At 41.7% G+C, this 14,771-nt stretch overlaps 2 protein-coding genes across 3 annotated transcripts in view; one reads left to right on the top strand and one right to left on the bottom strand.

Moving 5' to 3' along the window:
* Positions 1-9,525, top strand: part of fam131ba (family with sequence similarity 131 member Ba) — a 40,042-nt gene extending 30,517 nt beyond the window's left edge. Inside the window, exons 5-8 of one of the 2 annotated variants that reach the window (XM_079828899.1) lie at positions 289-429; positions 4,147-4,439; positions 6,868-7,119; positions 7,195-9,525. In XM_079828899.1, the coding sequence (XP_079685025.1) occupies positions 289-429; positions 4,147-4,439; positions 6,868-7,119; positions 7,195-7,431 (923 nt within the window). In that variant the 3' untranslated portion in view covers positions 7,432-9,525. The remainder of the gene's footprint in view (positions 1-288; positions 430-4,146; positions 4,440-6,867; positions 7,120-7,194) is intronic. The other variant, XM_079828900.1, reaches the window with a different exon arrangement.
* Positions 1-14,771, bottom strand: part of LOC307133598 (craniofacial development protein 2-like) — a 1,416,430-nt gene that overhangs the window by 350,340 nt on the left and 1,051,319 nt on the right. The window lies entirely within an intron of this gene.

The raw sequence follows: 14,771 nt of genomic DNA, 5'->3' as shown, positions 1-14,771 counted from the left end.
AGGTTGCCAGTAGGTTTTCCCCAACCCAACATTACATGGCTCAGGACTCACTCACACATTCACATCTACAGACAATATTAGCGTCTCCAATACTCCTATACTGCATGTTTTTGAATTTTTTGGATCGTGAGGAAAGCCGGAGCACCGGAGGAAACATGCAAACTCCACAATGAAAGGGCTCTTGGCTCAGCTGGGACACGAATCACTGAGCCACTGTGCCGCCCCACAAAACCACTAATTTATCGAGTATATTTCATCTTTAAAATATCAAAATCGTAATCTTTGCAGGCATTTTGCAGCAGTTTGCCATCTCTGAAGCCACACTCTTAGCCTGGACCTCTATGGATGGAGAGAGTTTCTGTGTGGACTCCAACCAGGGCAGCGTGGCTCACCTCAGTGAGGTTAACCAGGAGAGCATCACAAGCAGAGGTGAGGGTCACAAACAATTTTCATTCAGAATTACCACCTTGTGCCGTAACAGAATGCAGACATTGTTTTAATAAGGCTCCATCATTTTCTCCCTTTGTTTGACTTCAGATGAGTAGAACAATCTTTTGTTAAGCCACGGCTCAGGTTTTACAAGCACACACTTCTTAAGCTCATGCTTGCACGAATATTACACTGGCAGCTCAAAACTTTGTGAATATTAAACCGCTCTTGCAGGAAGAACTGTTAGCATCTTTTGACAGGAGTCTCATATCCAAACCTCTTTGTTTCACTGATGTTAGCCCTTGGATATTTCTGCAGATTTGATTTATATTGTTTACCTAGCCTTGACTGATGTGCCTTGCAGTCCGTTTGACAGGTCTAGAGCGCATTGCCACCACTTTATTTACCTCACTGTGTGGAAATGTGTCAGAGATGCCACAGTGACAGCTGCTGGCCCAAAGGCAATGGGGGAGAATCGTGGAGCTGCTGTTTTCCTGGGGTTCAGCTACCAGAGCTATAAGAAGCCAGACTGCAGTGTAACAAAAACAAAAAGGCCTGATCTCTTTGGCCTGATTATGTCAAAATAATGAGGATTTAGTGTAGCAGAGTATTGTAACAGTGAAAAATCATGATTGTTATAGTTTTTGAAATGAAAATGTTTCTCCAACTCCTGGGGGTTTGTGTGGGAACTGCAGGGAGTTTGTGAGTTGATGAAAAGCTGATAATTAACTAAATCGAATATAAAAAAATAAATGAGGCTGCACAATTAGTCAAAATAAAATAGAAATTGTGATATAGCTTAGTGCGATTATCAAAATAAATGGTGTGGCATGTCATTGTGGCTCGGTTCACAGTAAATGCTGCTTTTTACGAACTCCGTCTCTATATGCACTGTGAGCTTAATGTTCATTTTGTTCACATTATATACACATTAACGTAATTTCTGTGGATATACATTTTTTAAGAATTTCACCAATATGTCTCTAAAATAAAGGCTCAAGGATTTAAAATGTTAAAAGCCTGAGGGACTGAATGTTTGAAAGTGAAGATTTTAAGTAAATTTTTATGTTTAAATATTCGTAACCTATGTAATAATATTTGTATTATCAATGATTATTTATTTATATTTGTAGTAAAACTGTAATTTATATATTTTTTTTATAATTATAGTTAATAATAATAATAATAATTTAATAATAATAAAGACCCTGAAAGAAGCCTCAGGTTTCAGCAGCAATGTAGGACATTTCCACATGAGATTAAATGTCAAATCGCTGTTAAAATCATATATGAAGATATAATTTTATATAATAAAACATATTTTTGTGTCTCCCCTATGCTCGCACACACACACACACACACACACACACACACACACACACACACACACACACACACACACACACACACACACACACACACACACACACACACACACACACACACACACACACACACACACACACACACACACACACACACACACACACACACACACACACACACACACACACACAAAGACACACACACACACACACACACACACACACACACACACACGTTTGTTTTTGTAAAATGTGAGGACATTCCATAGGCGTAATGGTTTTTATACCGTACAAACCGTATTTTCTATCCCCTTACACTGCCCCTGCCCCTAAACCTAACCCTCACAGGAGACTGTGCAGTTCACTTTCTGTGAAAAAAACCTTGTTCTGTATGATTTATAAGCATTTTGAAAAGTGAGGACATGGGGAACGTCCTCATATTTCACTCTCTTTTTGTAATACCTGTGTCATACCCATGTCATTATACACATTTGTGTCCTGATATTTCACAAAAACATGCCCACACACACACACACACACACACACACACACACACACACACACACACACACACACACACACACACACACACACACACACACACACACACACACACACACACACACACACACACACACACACACACACACACACACACACACACAAGACACACACACACACACACACACACACACACACACACACACACACACACACACACACACACACACACACACACACACACACACACACACACACACACACACACACACACACACACACACACACACACACACTGTAAAACAGAAGTAATGTAACACATTACTTTACATAAAAAGTAACTATGTAATGCATTTTGTTACTTTTGGGGAGTAATGCAATATTGTAACGCATTACTTTTAGTTTCCCCAACACTGTCTATATATATATATATTATTATTATTATATATATACGGAACAAAATTATAAACACTCGTTTTTGCCCCCATTTTTAATGAGCTGAACTATTGCTATTGTTCACAAATCTGTATAAATCTGTGTTAGTGAGCACTTCTCCTTTGCCAAGATAATCCATCCACCTCACAGCTGTGCCATATCAAAATGCTGATTAGACAGCATGATTATTGCACAGATGTGCATTAGGCTGGCCACAATAAAAGGCCCCTCTAAAATGTGCAGTTTTATCACACAACACAAGTTTTGAGGGAGCATGCAATTGGCATGCTGACTGCAGGAATGTCCACCATAGCTGTTGCCCGTGAATTGAATGTTCATTTGAGAATTTGGCAGTACATCCAATCGGCCTCACAACCGCAGACCAACACCAGCCCAGGACCTCCACATCCAGCATCTTCACCTCCAAGATCATCTGAGACCAGCCACCCAGACAGCTGCTGCAACAATCGTTTTGCATAACCAAAGCATTTTTGCACAAACTGTCAGAAACCGTCTCAGGGAAGCTCATCTGTAAACTCGTCGTCCTCATCAGGGTCTTGACCTGACTGCAGTGGGGTTATGGTATGGGCAGGCATGTTATGGAAAGCGAACACAGATGCATTTTATTGATGGCATTTTGCATGCACAGAGAGACCGTGACGAGATCCTCTGGCCCATTCTTGTGCCATTCCTCCACGACCATCACCTCATGTTGCAGCATGATAATGCACGGCCCCATGTTGCAAGGATCTGTACACAATTACTGGAAGCTGAAAACATCCCAAATCTTGCATGGCCAGCATACTCACCGGACATGTCACCCATTGAGCATGTTTAGGATGCTCTGGATGGACGTATACTTGAGCGTGTTCCAGTTCCTGCAAATTTTAGAGTGGCCACACCTGTGAGGTGGATGGATTATCTCGGCAAAGGAGAAGTGCTCACTAACACAGATTAAGACAGATTTGTTAACAATATTTGAGAGAAATAGGCCTTTTGTGTACATAGAAAAAGTCTTAGATCTTTGAGTTCAGCTCATGAAAAATGGGGGCAAAAACAAAAGTGTTGTGTTTAGAATTTTGTATATACATACATACTGTACATGTACTTACCATAGTAATAACAATAAATTATGCATAATTACATGCAACTAACCCTCAACCAAACCCTAATCCTACCCTGACCCTATAGTAAGTACATGTTGTTAATTAATATTACTCAGTACTTAAATATATAATTACATTGTTACAATGACACTTTAAAATAAAGTGTAAACCCTTTCTTTTAAGGTGACGGAGTTACATTGTACTTACTCAAAAATGTTTAGAAAACCCTGGATTAGTACATAAAAAGAAATTTTCTCAGAAACCATTTTGATTCTATCTGCATTTGAATTCTCCACTTCACCTTACGACCTTTCGTCTGTCTCTCCTTCATTTTCACATCTGTCCTTCAGACCAGCCGTTGCATCATTCCTCTGCAGATGTGTGGCCTCACACTTACGTCTCCCAAGGCCTTTACTGTCTCTCCTCCTCTGATGCGTGGGAGCCAATAAGCAACGAGCCCTCAGGCATGGCCTCTCCCGCTGCCGGCTCTTACATCATGGCGGGCGGAGCTTCGGGTGAGGGTTATGATGGCTCCACCCACTATCTGGCACAGCAGCAGTTGACGTTGCAGCAGCAGAACAACCTACAGCAGTTCCAACAGTATCAGCAGTACCAACAGCAGCAGCTCATGCAGTACCAACAGGTCAGAAACACACGGTTTGACACGCTGCCATGTTAACCTGCTCAGAGAAACACTACAGAGTTGTGTGTAGTACTACTACTTGACCTCTTGTTGCCAGGTGTCGTCAAAGGCTTTTAAATCCTGGTCCTGGGGACCCACCATTCTGCACATTTTGTATGTCTCCCTCATCAAACACACCTGATTCAGATCATCAGCTCATTAGGGAAGAGCTCCATGTACTGAACTGAGTGCGTCAGATTAGAGAGACACAGAATGTGCAGAGCGATGGGTCCCCAGGACCAGGATTGAAAACCTCTGGTTTAGGTGGTCTCGCTGTATTGAGAACAGCACTGACCATGACTGAAAAGGGTGATGGAGTGCAAGTGTCACGTCTTGCTTTATGTTGCGATTTTATGTTAAAGGCATAGTATGTAAGTTTGGCCACTAGAGCTTGATGACGTTGTGAATGAGTGTGGAATCATGGGAGTGGTAGTCTTGACTCTTCACCTCCACAGCCGATGGAAAGGAATCCGACGGACTCGGGCAAAAATCATGTTCATGAATGAGCGAATGTACTATTATAGTTTTATTAACGCTACGGTGGAATGAAGCAGGGTGCGCTGAGAGCCCTTGGGAGCAAAGAGAGTGAGAGAGACCTGTGCGAAACACCGGTCTCTGAGCTTTTATTATTCTTATGCTGCAGTCGGGCGCTTCTGATCTTTTCGTTGTGTATGTGGGGTAACTCAGTGCTGTTTTACATGGTTAAAACAATCATACTAAATACAGTTGAGTGTGTTGAAAGTTATAACGTTACTCTGTGCATTCGCTTGGTGAGAGACTTGTTGCACTTTGCAGAAATCTAGATTGATATTAGAATATCATATTAATAAAGGCGGGATGACTAAAAGACGGTTGCTAAATGACATGCAATTAATTTTAAAATATATTGTATGATGGAGAAAGCTCTCTTTGATTACGCTATGTTAGCCACTTTGCAAAAGAGTGTTGTCTTTGGGGAAGAAAACAAGCGATTCAACTTTTGGGATAATGTAAGTACACGGGTCAACAAAATATGTAACATTGTTCAAGTGTTTTTTGGATATTTTATTCTAAAAATCTTACATATTGTGCCTTTAAATAAAATGTGATGAATCTGGTGCCTCTTACTGTAGGAAGACAACACACATTCAAAACGTGTTCTATTGACTTTTAATGGGTAGTCTATTCAGTTCCTGAATAGAAATACAGATTCACTTTATAATGTCATTATGTAAAGATGACAATTGATCTCATTATGTCAAAAATCATATTATAAAACAGAAGTTGCAAATAGTCAAATTAAACATTTGTCATTTAGCTTCTTCAGTTAGCTTGAAGTTTGCAGAATAAAAGTTTGGGGTCAGCAAGATTTTTTTTTTTTAAATAAATTATTTATTCAGCAAGTAATTAAATTGGCAATCAAAAGTGACATTAAAACATTTAAATTGTTACAAAAATATTCAAATAAATGCTGATCTTTTAAATATTCTAGTCATTCAAAATCCTAAAATATTAAGCAGTGATACAATTATTTAACAAAATGTTTTTCTTAAACACAAAATCAGCATATTAGAATATTTTCTGAATGATCACGAGACACTGACTGAAGATTGGCTGCTGAAATTTTAGCTTTAATTTTACATGAATAAGAAAATACATTTTAAAATATTTATAAATAGTAAACAGCTATTTTAAATCATAATTATATTTCAAAATATTTTGTTTGATCAAATAAATGCAGCCTTGGTGAGCAAAAGAGGTTTCTTTCAAAAACATTAAAAAGTCCCCAAACTTTTCATAAACTTAGAATGTGCGGCCTCACTTTATATTAGGTGGCCTTAAGTACCATGTACTTACATCAAAAAATAAGTACAATGTACTTACTGTGTTCAAATTGTATTGCAAAACACCTTTGCTGATATTGAGGTGGGATACGGGTAGGGTTAGGGACAGGTGTGGTGGGATGGGTAAGTTTAAGGGTAGGGTTAGGTGTAAGGAAAGTGTCAACTGTGTAATTACAAATGTAACTACAGAACTTAATTACAGATGTAATTACATGCAGGTATTTTTTTAAATGTAAGTACAATGTAAAAACATGTATGTACACAATAAGTGCATTGTATCAAATTATTAATTAAAATGTTAGTACATAGTAGTTAAGGCCACCTAATATAAAGTGGGTCCGAATGTGCTGTTTTAATAATTATAATAAATCAATTTAAATAAAGTTTTACATAAATTTTTTTTTTTGCATTTTGCAATGCTTCATGGGATTGTAGTTCACTCCCTCATAAAATATGTTCAGTGTGCACTTTTTTTGACTTTTGCGTCAAATCTAAGTTTGTTTTTCAAATCATCACTTCATACATGCAAACATTCCCTATTCTTTTTCTCATGCTTTCTCTTGAAGTCATTGGAACATCGACTGCACAGCACCTCCCACTCCTTACAAGCCACGCCCAACAGCACTATTCACAGTTTGGGCCTGCCCACTCACCCGAGACTAGCTGACTTGTGGGCGGCGGCTCAGGTGGAGCCCCATCAGGTGGAGTTGATGGGACACATGGGCTTGTCCACAGCTGAAATGGCGGAAGTTTTCGGCGAGGAATCTGCCATGGAGACCGAATGCATCCCGGAGCAGCAAGAGGAGGAGGAATTCAAGGTAGGATATTTCATTTCTACATCCTTCACCACTTTACGTTAACATCGTAAAAAAATGCTTTCTCTCTTTCTCAAGGAGGATGACATAACACTTACCCTTGAACCCGAGCCGACATCTGTAACTCCCGTCCTGACCCCTCTGCCTCAGAGAGAGGACTCCACCCCACCTGGGGTCATGAGCCCAGGAAGAGCACCAGCAGAGCCAATGGCTGAGCACATGACCTACGAGGTCACATCATGCGTCGTCCAATCGCTTGAGGAGAAGGAAGAAGACGTGGAGGATGGGGCTGTGGTAGTTGTGGCAACCAATTGATGGTTCAAATTGAGGGCCAGCTAAAAGGACGGAGCGAGGAACATAAAAAACGAAACTGTCTGTGAAATAATCAACCAATTAAGATATTGTATATGCCCTTTTACCCCAGATGTGTACTCGTACAAACTGTTACATCAGGAACAGATTTATTCGTTAAAAAACGCTGAAAGAATGCTCTCTCGGAACACCGGGCGCATATAGAGACCAAACATGGGAGAGCGTCAAAGCCGGGATGATGCATTATATGTGCTGCTGCTGTTTTATGGCAGGAGTGCTGAAGTCCAAGGCCACTTGCGTATGAAAACAAAGAGTGCAATACTGAGAAATCAATACAACCAAAAGAAAGTGCATGCGTTTTTTTTTTTGGAGTATTTAAGTGACTGAATTAACAGTATCAACATAGTAATAATATATATATTGATTTTTGTAATAAAACTAAAAGCCAATGAAACAATATGTATTTGTATGTATATAAAACATGTATGTACTGTATGTATGTTAGTACGAATGTATGAATGTATGTCTTTAAAGGTATATTCTGAAAAAAAAAACAATGTTACGAATTTGCTGTTTGCGTGAAGTGTCCCCTATGTACCTCTAACACACACACACACACACACACACACATGCACACACACACACCACACACACACACACGCCCTGGAAAACACATTTTTGCTCTTAATATAACCCAAGCACAATACTGCCCAAATGGAAACAGTGCTGCCCTTTTCAACATCCTAACTGTATTGTTACTAAGACTTATGCACTACTATGGACATAAACGAATGTATTGCCCATCTTCTTTAGCGACAGCCCGGTTCTGTCCTAAAGTTGTTGTTTTTTTTCTGTTCTACTTAATTTTTTTCATCAATGTCTGTGTTTATCTGTTTGTGTACTGCCTGGCTGAGCTGCTCAATATTGATTTGCACTGAACAACAAAAGGAAAACTGAAGAGTCATCCTCGTCATTCCGGGAAGTTCCATCAATCTTCTCATGCAAAAAGAGGAGAAAACTTTGGATACTTTTAACCCGTTGAGTCTGAGACTACAGGAAACCAAATTGGGAATCCTGAAGACAACTCATGGATCCATCCATTTCCATTTTAGATTAACAAATATATAGGAGCCATTTGCTTCATGCGTATTTTCCATGTTAAGTTGTCGCTTTCGAATCCTGTAGATGACATAATGCAAAGAGATAAACTCATTACCTCAGCAAAATCATGTGGTAATGGGCTAATTGACATGTTTGGTAACAGTATGTTTTTGTCATGACAGACCATATGACTGTGGAAAGAAGTGAAAAGAAGGTGCTTTTTTGCTTGCAGGCTTTCCACTAATTATTTAATAAGCTGTAATTTAAATACCCGCTGCGGAAAGAAGTGCCCTCGATTACTAGCGTGCATATCTCGAATCTTTGTCGATACTTATATATGTTCCAAAAGAGAAAAAAAGAAGAAGTGTTTTTGGATGTGGCAACATTAACACCAATTTAGATTTAGAAACCGTTTGGTTTAGCAATGATTTATATTCTTTGATGATTTTGAGAGTTTTGATTAATGCCGTTATGCAATGCTGAGGCAACATTTATTTTTCTATACTAACGAGGCCTGCGAGTTGTCATTCTTTGTGATATTTCGAACATCGTAGGACTAGTATCTGCTGAAAGAGAGCCGTTTTCACAGATCTAATTGTTGTATTTGGATCGAAATTCGAAACCAGACAACAAAAAAAAAAAAAAAAGAGAAAGATCGAAGTGAACAAAATTACATTCTTTGGAAAATACACTCTTAGCATCTTCGATGTAAGAGCTCTTTGTGAAATGTCCAAAGGATGGCAACGTTAATAGCTGACAGCAATGATGTCACAAGGTCAAAATTCTGTCATACTCTGTGAAATATGATGCATTTAGTGCAAAATGGCAAAGAAATGCGGTGCAATCAGAAAGGGATTTCTGATTTTTGAGGATAAAAAAAAAAAAAAAAAGCTAGGTAGATAGCGATATTGCAGTTTCTTCAACTCCATTCAGTGTCATCATGTAACCTCATTCAAATCGTGCATTTTAATGTGCTGTAAATAAAATCCTTATTGTGAAGCACTGTCTCATTTGTTAACGTCTTTTGAGACTGATAAAAGATCAGTGAAGAGAAATAGTAAAGAAATAGGTAACACTTTTATTTTAGGGTTCAATTCTCGCTATTAACTTGTTGCTTATTAGCATGCATATTACTAGGTTATTGGCTGTTTATTAGTGCTTATAAAGCACATATTAATGCCTTATTCTGCATGACCTTATTTTACATCCCTTACTACCTAAACTTAAATGCTACAAAAACTACCGTACTAACTATTAATAAGCAGTAAATTAGGAGTTTATTGAGGCAAAAGTCATATCAAGTTAATAGTAATAAATACTAAAGTGTTACCAAGAAATATATTAAAGTGCCCCTATTATGGCATTTAAAACATTCCTATTTTTGTTTTGGGGGTCCCAACAAGAGGTTTACATGCATGCAAACGACTCCCAAACTAAATTTTTTTCCAAACCTCTCCTTTGCAGACCCAAATCTGCGGTGATTGGTCAGATGACCCAGTCAGTTGTTATTGGTATACTGCATGCAGCGCATGTCGGAAACAGAACACCTATCACCATTACTGGATTACGGCTTGCCATGTGTTGAAAATTTTATACAGTGAACAGACATGACACCAATTTTGCCTTACCAATTCGAGCTAGAGTCTGACGAGGAAATCAGTTGAAGAGTTGTTGATGAACCAGAAAGTCAAACGCGAATGGAGCAGGACCTTTCTCAAAGGTAAGTGTCAATGTAGTTTATGGCACTTCAGGCCAATTGAACATGCAGAATCGGAGAATGTCTGAGAAGTGATGTGCTGTAATCTGATTAATCTTGCTGTCTGTTGCCATTTGTTCAGTATAACGCGTTGCAGACAAATGAATTGCCTAATTTATTTAGGTGCACGTGTGGGAACTGCCAAGCGAGGCTGAAAATGCAGGTAATATGCTAACGTTTCGTCTTGACGTCACAGCGAAACGGCTTGGGATTCGTTTTAAAATTGATTAGGTTAATAAACTCAGGGTCGACTCTTTCTTTTGAGAGACAATAACTTTATATACGGTGCACTTTCAGATTTAAAACTTTCACTTAAAGGTATGTTACACACACTACATGAAAGGTAATTTTCAAAAATCTATAATAATTTTGTAACAGACTAAGTTGTCTTAGTCTTAAAGTGCCCGTATTCGTCCCGAACGAGCCCCCATTTTGTTACAGCCTGGGGCTCAAAAGGCTGAAACAAGGAAAGGGACACACAAAATTGCCAAAATTAACTCAAGGTTTATAAACAAAATAGAAAAAAAAGACAAACCAGTGTTAATGTAACCATCAGTTAAGTCAGTATTGTAGAGTAAAATGCGTTAATGTAATGTAATGTGCTGTAGCCATGGTGCAGGTGCAGAAAAGAAAATTACAACCACAAAGTCCAAAATAAAAACGCAGCCCTCTAAAGAGTGGTAAATGGCTCCTTTAAAGGACACAAGGATATAGAAGCCAGGTGTGTGTGATGAAACCATTTATGAAGCAGATGATGTCACGCAGGTGGTGGAGTAATAACTTTTTTTAATTAATTAGTTTGAGATCAAATTCATGCTCGATTTTTTTGCAATCAATTGCGGATATGGCATCTGAGGAGTAATTCTCCTTTTTTACAGTTATTTTGCTTTATTTCCAGATTTAATCATCATTCAAAAATGATGCTTTTAATCTCGACAAACTAAAAGACGTAAAATACATTTGTTTGTATTCGAAATAAAAGATATAGTAAAGTGGTGCTTTTAACAACAGGTCGAGAGCTGTCATTCCAGCCACACAACTTTGCGATGCTGTTTGCGAAAATTCGTTGGAACTATGGTTTCGGGAAAAAACGATTCGTTGAACTATATGACGGAACTTACGACCATAGTTGACTAACGATGCTTTTGGGAAACTGAAGTTTATAATTTGCACGTGTTCTTAAGCCTTGCCAATTTAAATATTCAAGCACAAGAAGATGCAAAAGAGAAATGAAGCTCTAGCGTAAGTTCTGCCAGGAAGATTCAATGTTACGTCACTTTTACAATCAGGCCTAACCAATCATGTCCTAATACTCGTAGTACAAAAGATTGGTACTTACTCAAAGATTTTCTGAGTTCGCAGATGCTGATGCCAACATTTAAATTTTTATATTTCAACATTGAATTGGAGAACAAACTATTTTATAATTAGATTTAGAAGTTATTGCAAAAACTGCCTTATGTGAAGTCTACATGTTTGCGTACTATGTTATTTGAGTGTTGATTATTAAAGCTACACTGTGTAACTTTTTAGTTTATTCTTAGCTAAAAACACTTATGTGTATATATGTGTACATATATGTGCTCATTAATGTATACTTACTTCTTTCAAGTAATAAAGTATTCTCGTAAGTTTATACAATGCCATTGAAAATACATATGGTAATGGGTTCGAATGCGGGTCGCCATGTTGCCCCTCCATCTTGAAAGTACATCAGCCAAAGAGGGACATACCCGTGAATTCAAGCTTCGCCTTTCGCGTTTTAACACTCGATGGCAACGTGTCGAATGTGGACGAGGTCGAACTGGAAGCCATATTAATCTTGGACTAAATCGGCCACCGTAGGAGTTAAAACGAAATCGGAATTTAGAGGAAGAGAAACGTCTCGGTTACGTATGGTAACCCTCGTTCCCTGAAGGAGGGAACGGAGACGTACGTCGGACGTACCGACGAATTGGGATCACTTCTGGGAGCCCCTATCAGCTTCGAGCTATCTAGAACCGGCAAATGAACAATTGGCGTGCAAGATTTGCATCTCGCGCTCCGCCCTGCGCCGTGGGTATAAACAGGAAGTGAGAGTGAATGCACGCTGTTTTTCACTGAGGAGCCAAACGTAGTGGCTCAACCTGCAGTGATGGTACAGCAACTATGGCGACGGGACGTACGTCTCCGTTCCCTCCTTCAGGGAACGAGGGTTACCATACGTAACCGAGACGTTCCCATTCAGTCGGTCACGTTCGACATACGTCGGACGTACCGACGAATTGGGATCCCCTATGAAAAACGCCATAGTTACTACCACTTCCAGCGCCCAGCGATGAGCCCCACAGACCCCGATCTGATGCGGGCGGGTAAGTTCACGCAGGGAGAGTCAAAGCTGCTGTTCCGCAAGACCCACTCAGCTGACTGGATAACGCTGGGAAAGCGTGCCTGTGAAGGCAGCTGCGGAAGCCACATCATGCCCAGAGGGAGTTACCATGTGGAGAATACACGTATGGGCTGGCCGTGGGCAGCACAACATACGGAAGTCCCAGGGGTGGCCCCGGCCAATTAGGAGGGAGACAACACATACCTGGGACGGCAGAGGGAACTCTGCCGAGGGAAAGACACGGGCTCGCCGTAGGGAGCCGTACCGTGGAAGAATACACATATGGGACCGCTGTGGGGGTCACTACATATGGAACCCAGCCTAACACAAGTTCCATCAATGCATATGAGTGTTAGACCTGGCGTCGAACGCTCCGCCACGTCCGACTGCCGCGGGTTGCGGAGGACTCAACAGGGTTCGCCGTTCCGGGGAACTCGACTGGAGCAAAATAAGCGCACGCATCCGTCTACCATAGGGGAGGGAATGGCGCAGCAAGCCGACACTAGAACGGGCACTTCGGGGTTACTGACTATGGGAAGTGAGCACACAGGAAGAAACCGGCTCTACACGGAGGCTATAGAATCTAGCGAATGTGTTAGGTGTCGCCCAGCCCGCAGCTCTACAAATATCTGTCAGCGAGGCGCCAAAAACCAGCGCCCAGGAAGAGGCAACACCCCTAGTGGAGTGGGCTCTTAACCCGAGCGGGCAGGGCAAGTCTTGGGACTGATAAGCCAAGACGATGGCATCCACTATCCAGTGGGCCATCCTCTGCTTGGAGACAGCCTTTCCCTTCTGCTGTCCTCCGTAACAGACGAAGAGCTGCTCTGAGGTCCTGAAGCTTTGCGTTCTGTCCACGTAAGTCCGGAGAGCACGGACGGGACAGAGAAAAGCTAGGGCTGGGTCTGCCTCCTCCGAAGGCAGCGCTTGCAGGCTCACCACTTGGTCCCGGAAGGGAGTAGTGGGAACCTTGGGCACATATCCAGGCCGGGGTCTCATGATCACATGAGAGTTACCGGGCCCGAATTCCAGGCACGATTCGTCGACCGAAAATGCCTGCAGGTCCCCTACCCTCTTGATGGAGGCCAACGCAGTCAGGAGTATTGTCTTTAACGACAGAAATTTCAATTCAGCTGACTGCAGAGGCTCAAAAGGTTCTCTCTGTAGTGCAGTTAGCACCAGAGTTAAGTCACAAGAGGGTATGGAGGGAGGACGAGGCGGATTTAATCTCCTCGCTCCCCTAAGGAACCTGACGATCAGATCGTGCTTACCTAGAGATTTTGCATCTACGAGCTCATGATTAGCGGCGATAGCGGCGACATAGACTTTGAGGGTGGAGGGAGACAGCCTTCGCTCCAACCCATCTTGTAGAAAGGTAAGCACAGATGCGATCGAACATCTTCGGGGGTCTTCTCGGCGAGAAGAGCACCAATCGACGAACAGGTTCCACTTCAACGCATAGAGGCGCCTCGTAGAGGGGGCTCTAGCGGAAGTGATGGTGTCAACTACCGCTTGCGGTAGGTCACCTAGAACCTCCGCGTCCCGTCCAGGGACCAAACATGGAGGTCTGGACGCGGGTGCCATAGGGTGCCCCGTCTCTGAGTCAGGAGGTCCTGCCTCAGAGGAATGGGCCAGGGAGGTGCTGTCGCAAGGAGCACTAGTTCCGGGAACCAAGTCCGGTTGGGCCAATACGGAGCGACCAACAGGACCTGCTCCTCGTCCTCCCTGACTTTGCACAGTGTCTGCGCAAGAAGGCTCACTGGGGGAAACGCATACTTGCGTTCTTCCCGGGGCCAGCTGTGGGCCAGGGCATCCGACCCGAGGGTCCCCTCGGTCAAGGAATAAAACCACTGACAGTGGGTCGTCTCTGGGGAGGCAAACAGGTCTACCTGTGCGGCCCCGAAACGACTCCAGATTAGCTGGACCGCCTGGGGATGGAGTCGCCATTCTCCCGGAAGCACCTGCTGACGTGACAGGTCGTCGGCCGCACGATTGAGCAGGCCCGGAATGTGAACGGCACGAAGCGACCTCAGATGCTTCTGACTTCATAAGAGGAGATGGCGGGCGAGTTGCGACATGCGACGGGAGCGTAGACCACCCTGTTTGTTGATGTACGCTACG

This window comes from Gobio gobio (assembly GCF_949357685.1).
Source record: "Gobio gobio genome assembly, chromosome: 11".
Taxonomy (NCBI): Eukaryota; Metazoa; Chordata; class Actinopteri; order Cypriniformes; family Gobionidae; genus Gobio; species Gobio gobio.
This window is presented reverse-complemented; position numbering and strand designations above follow the sequence as displayed.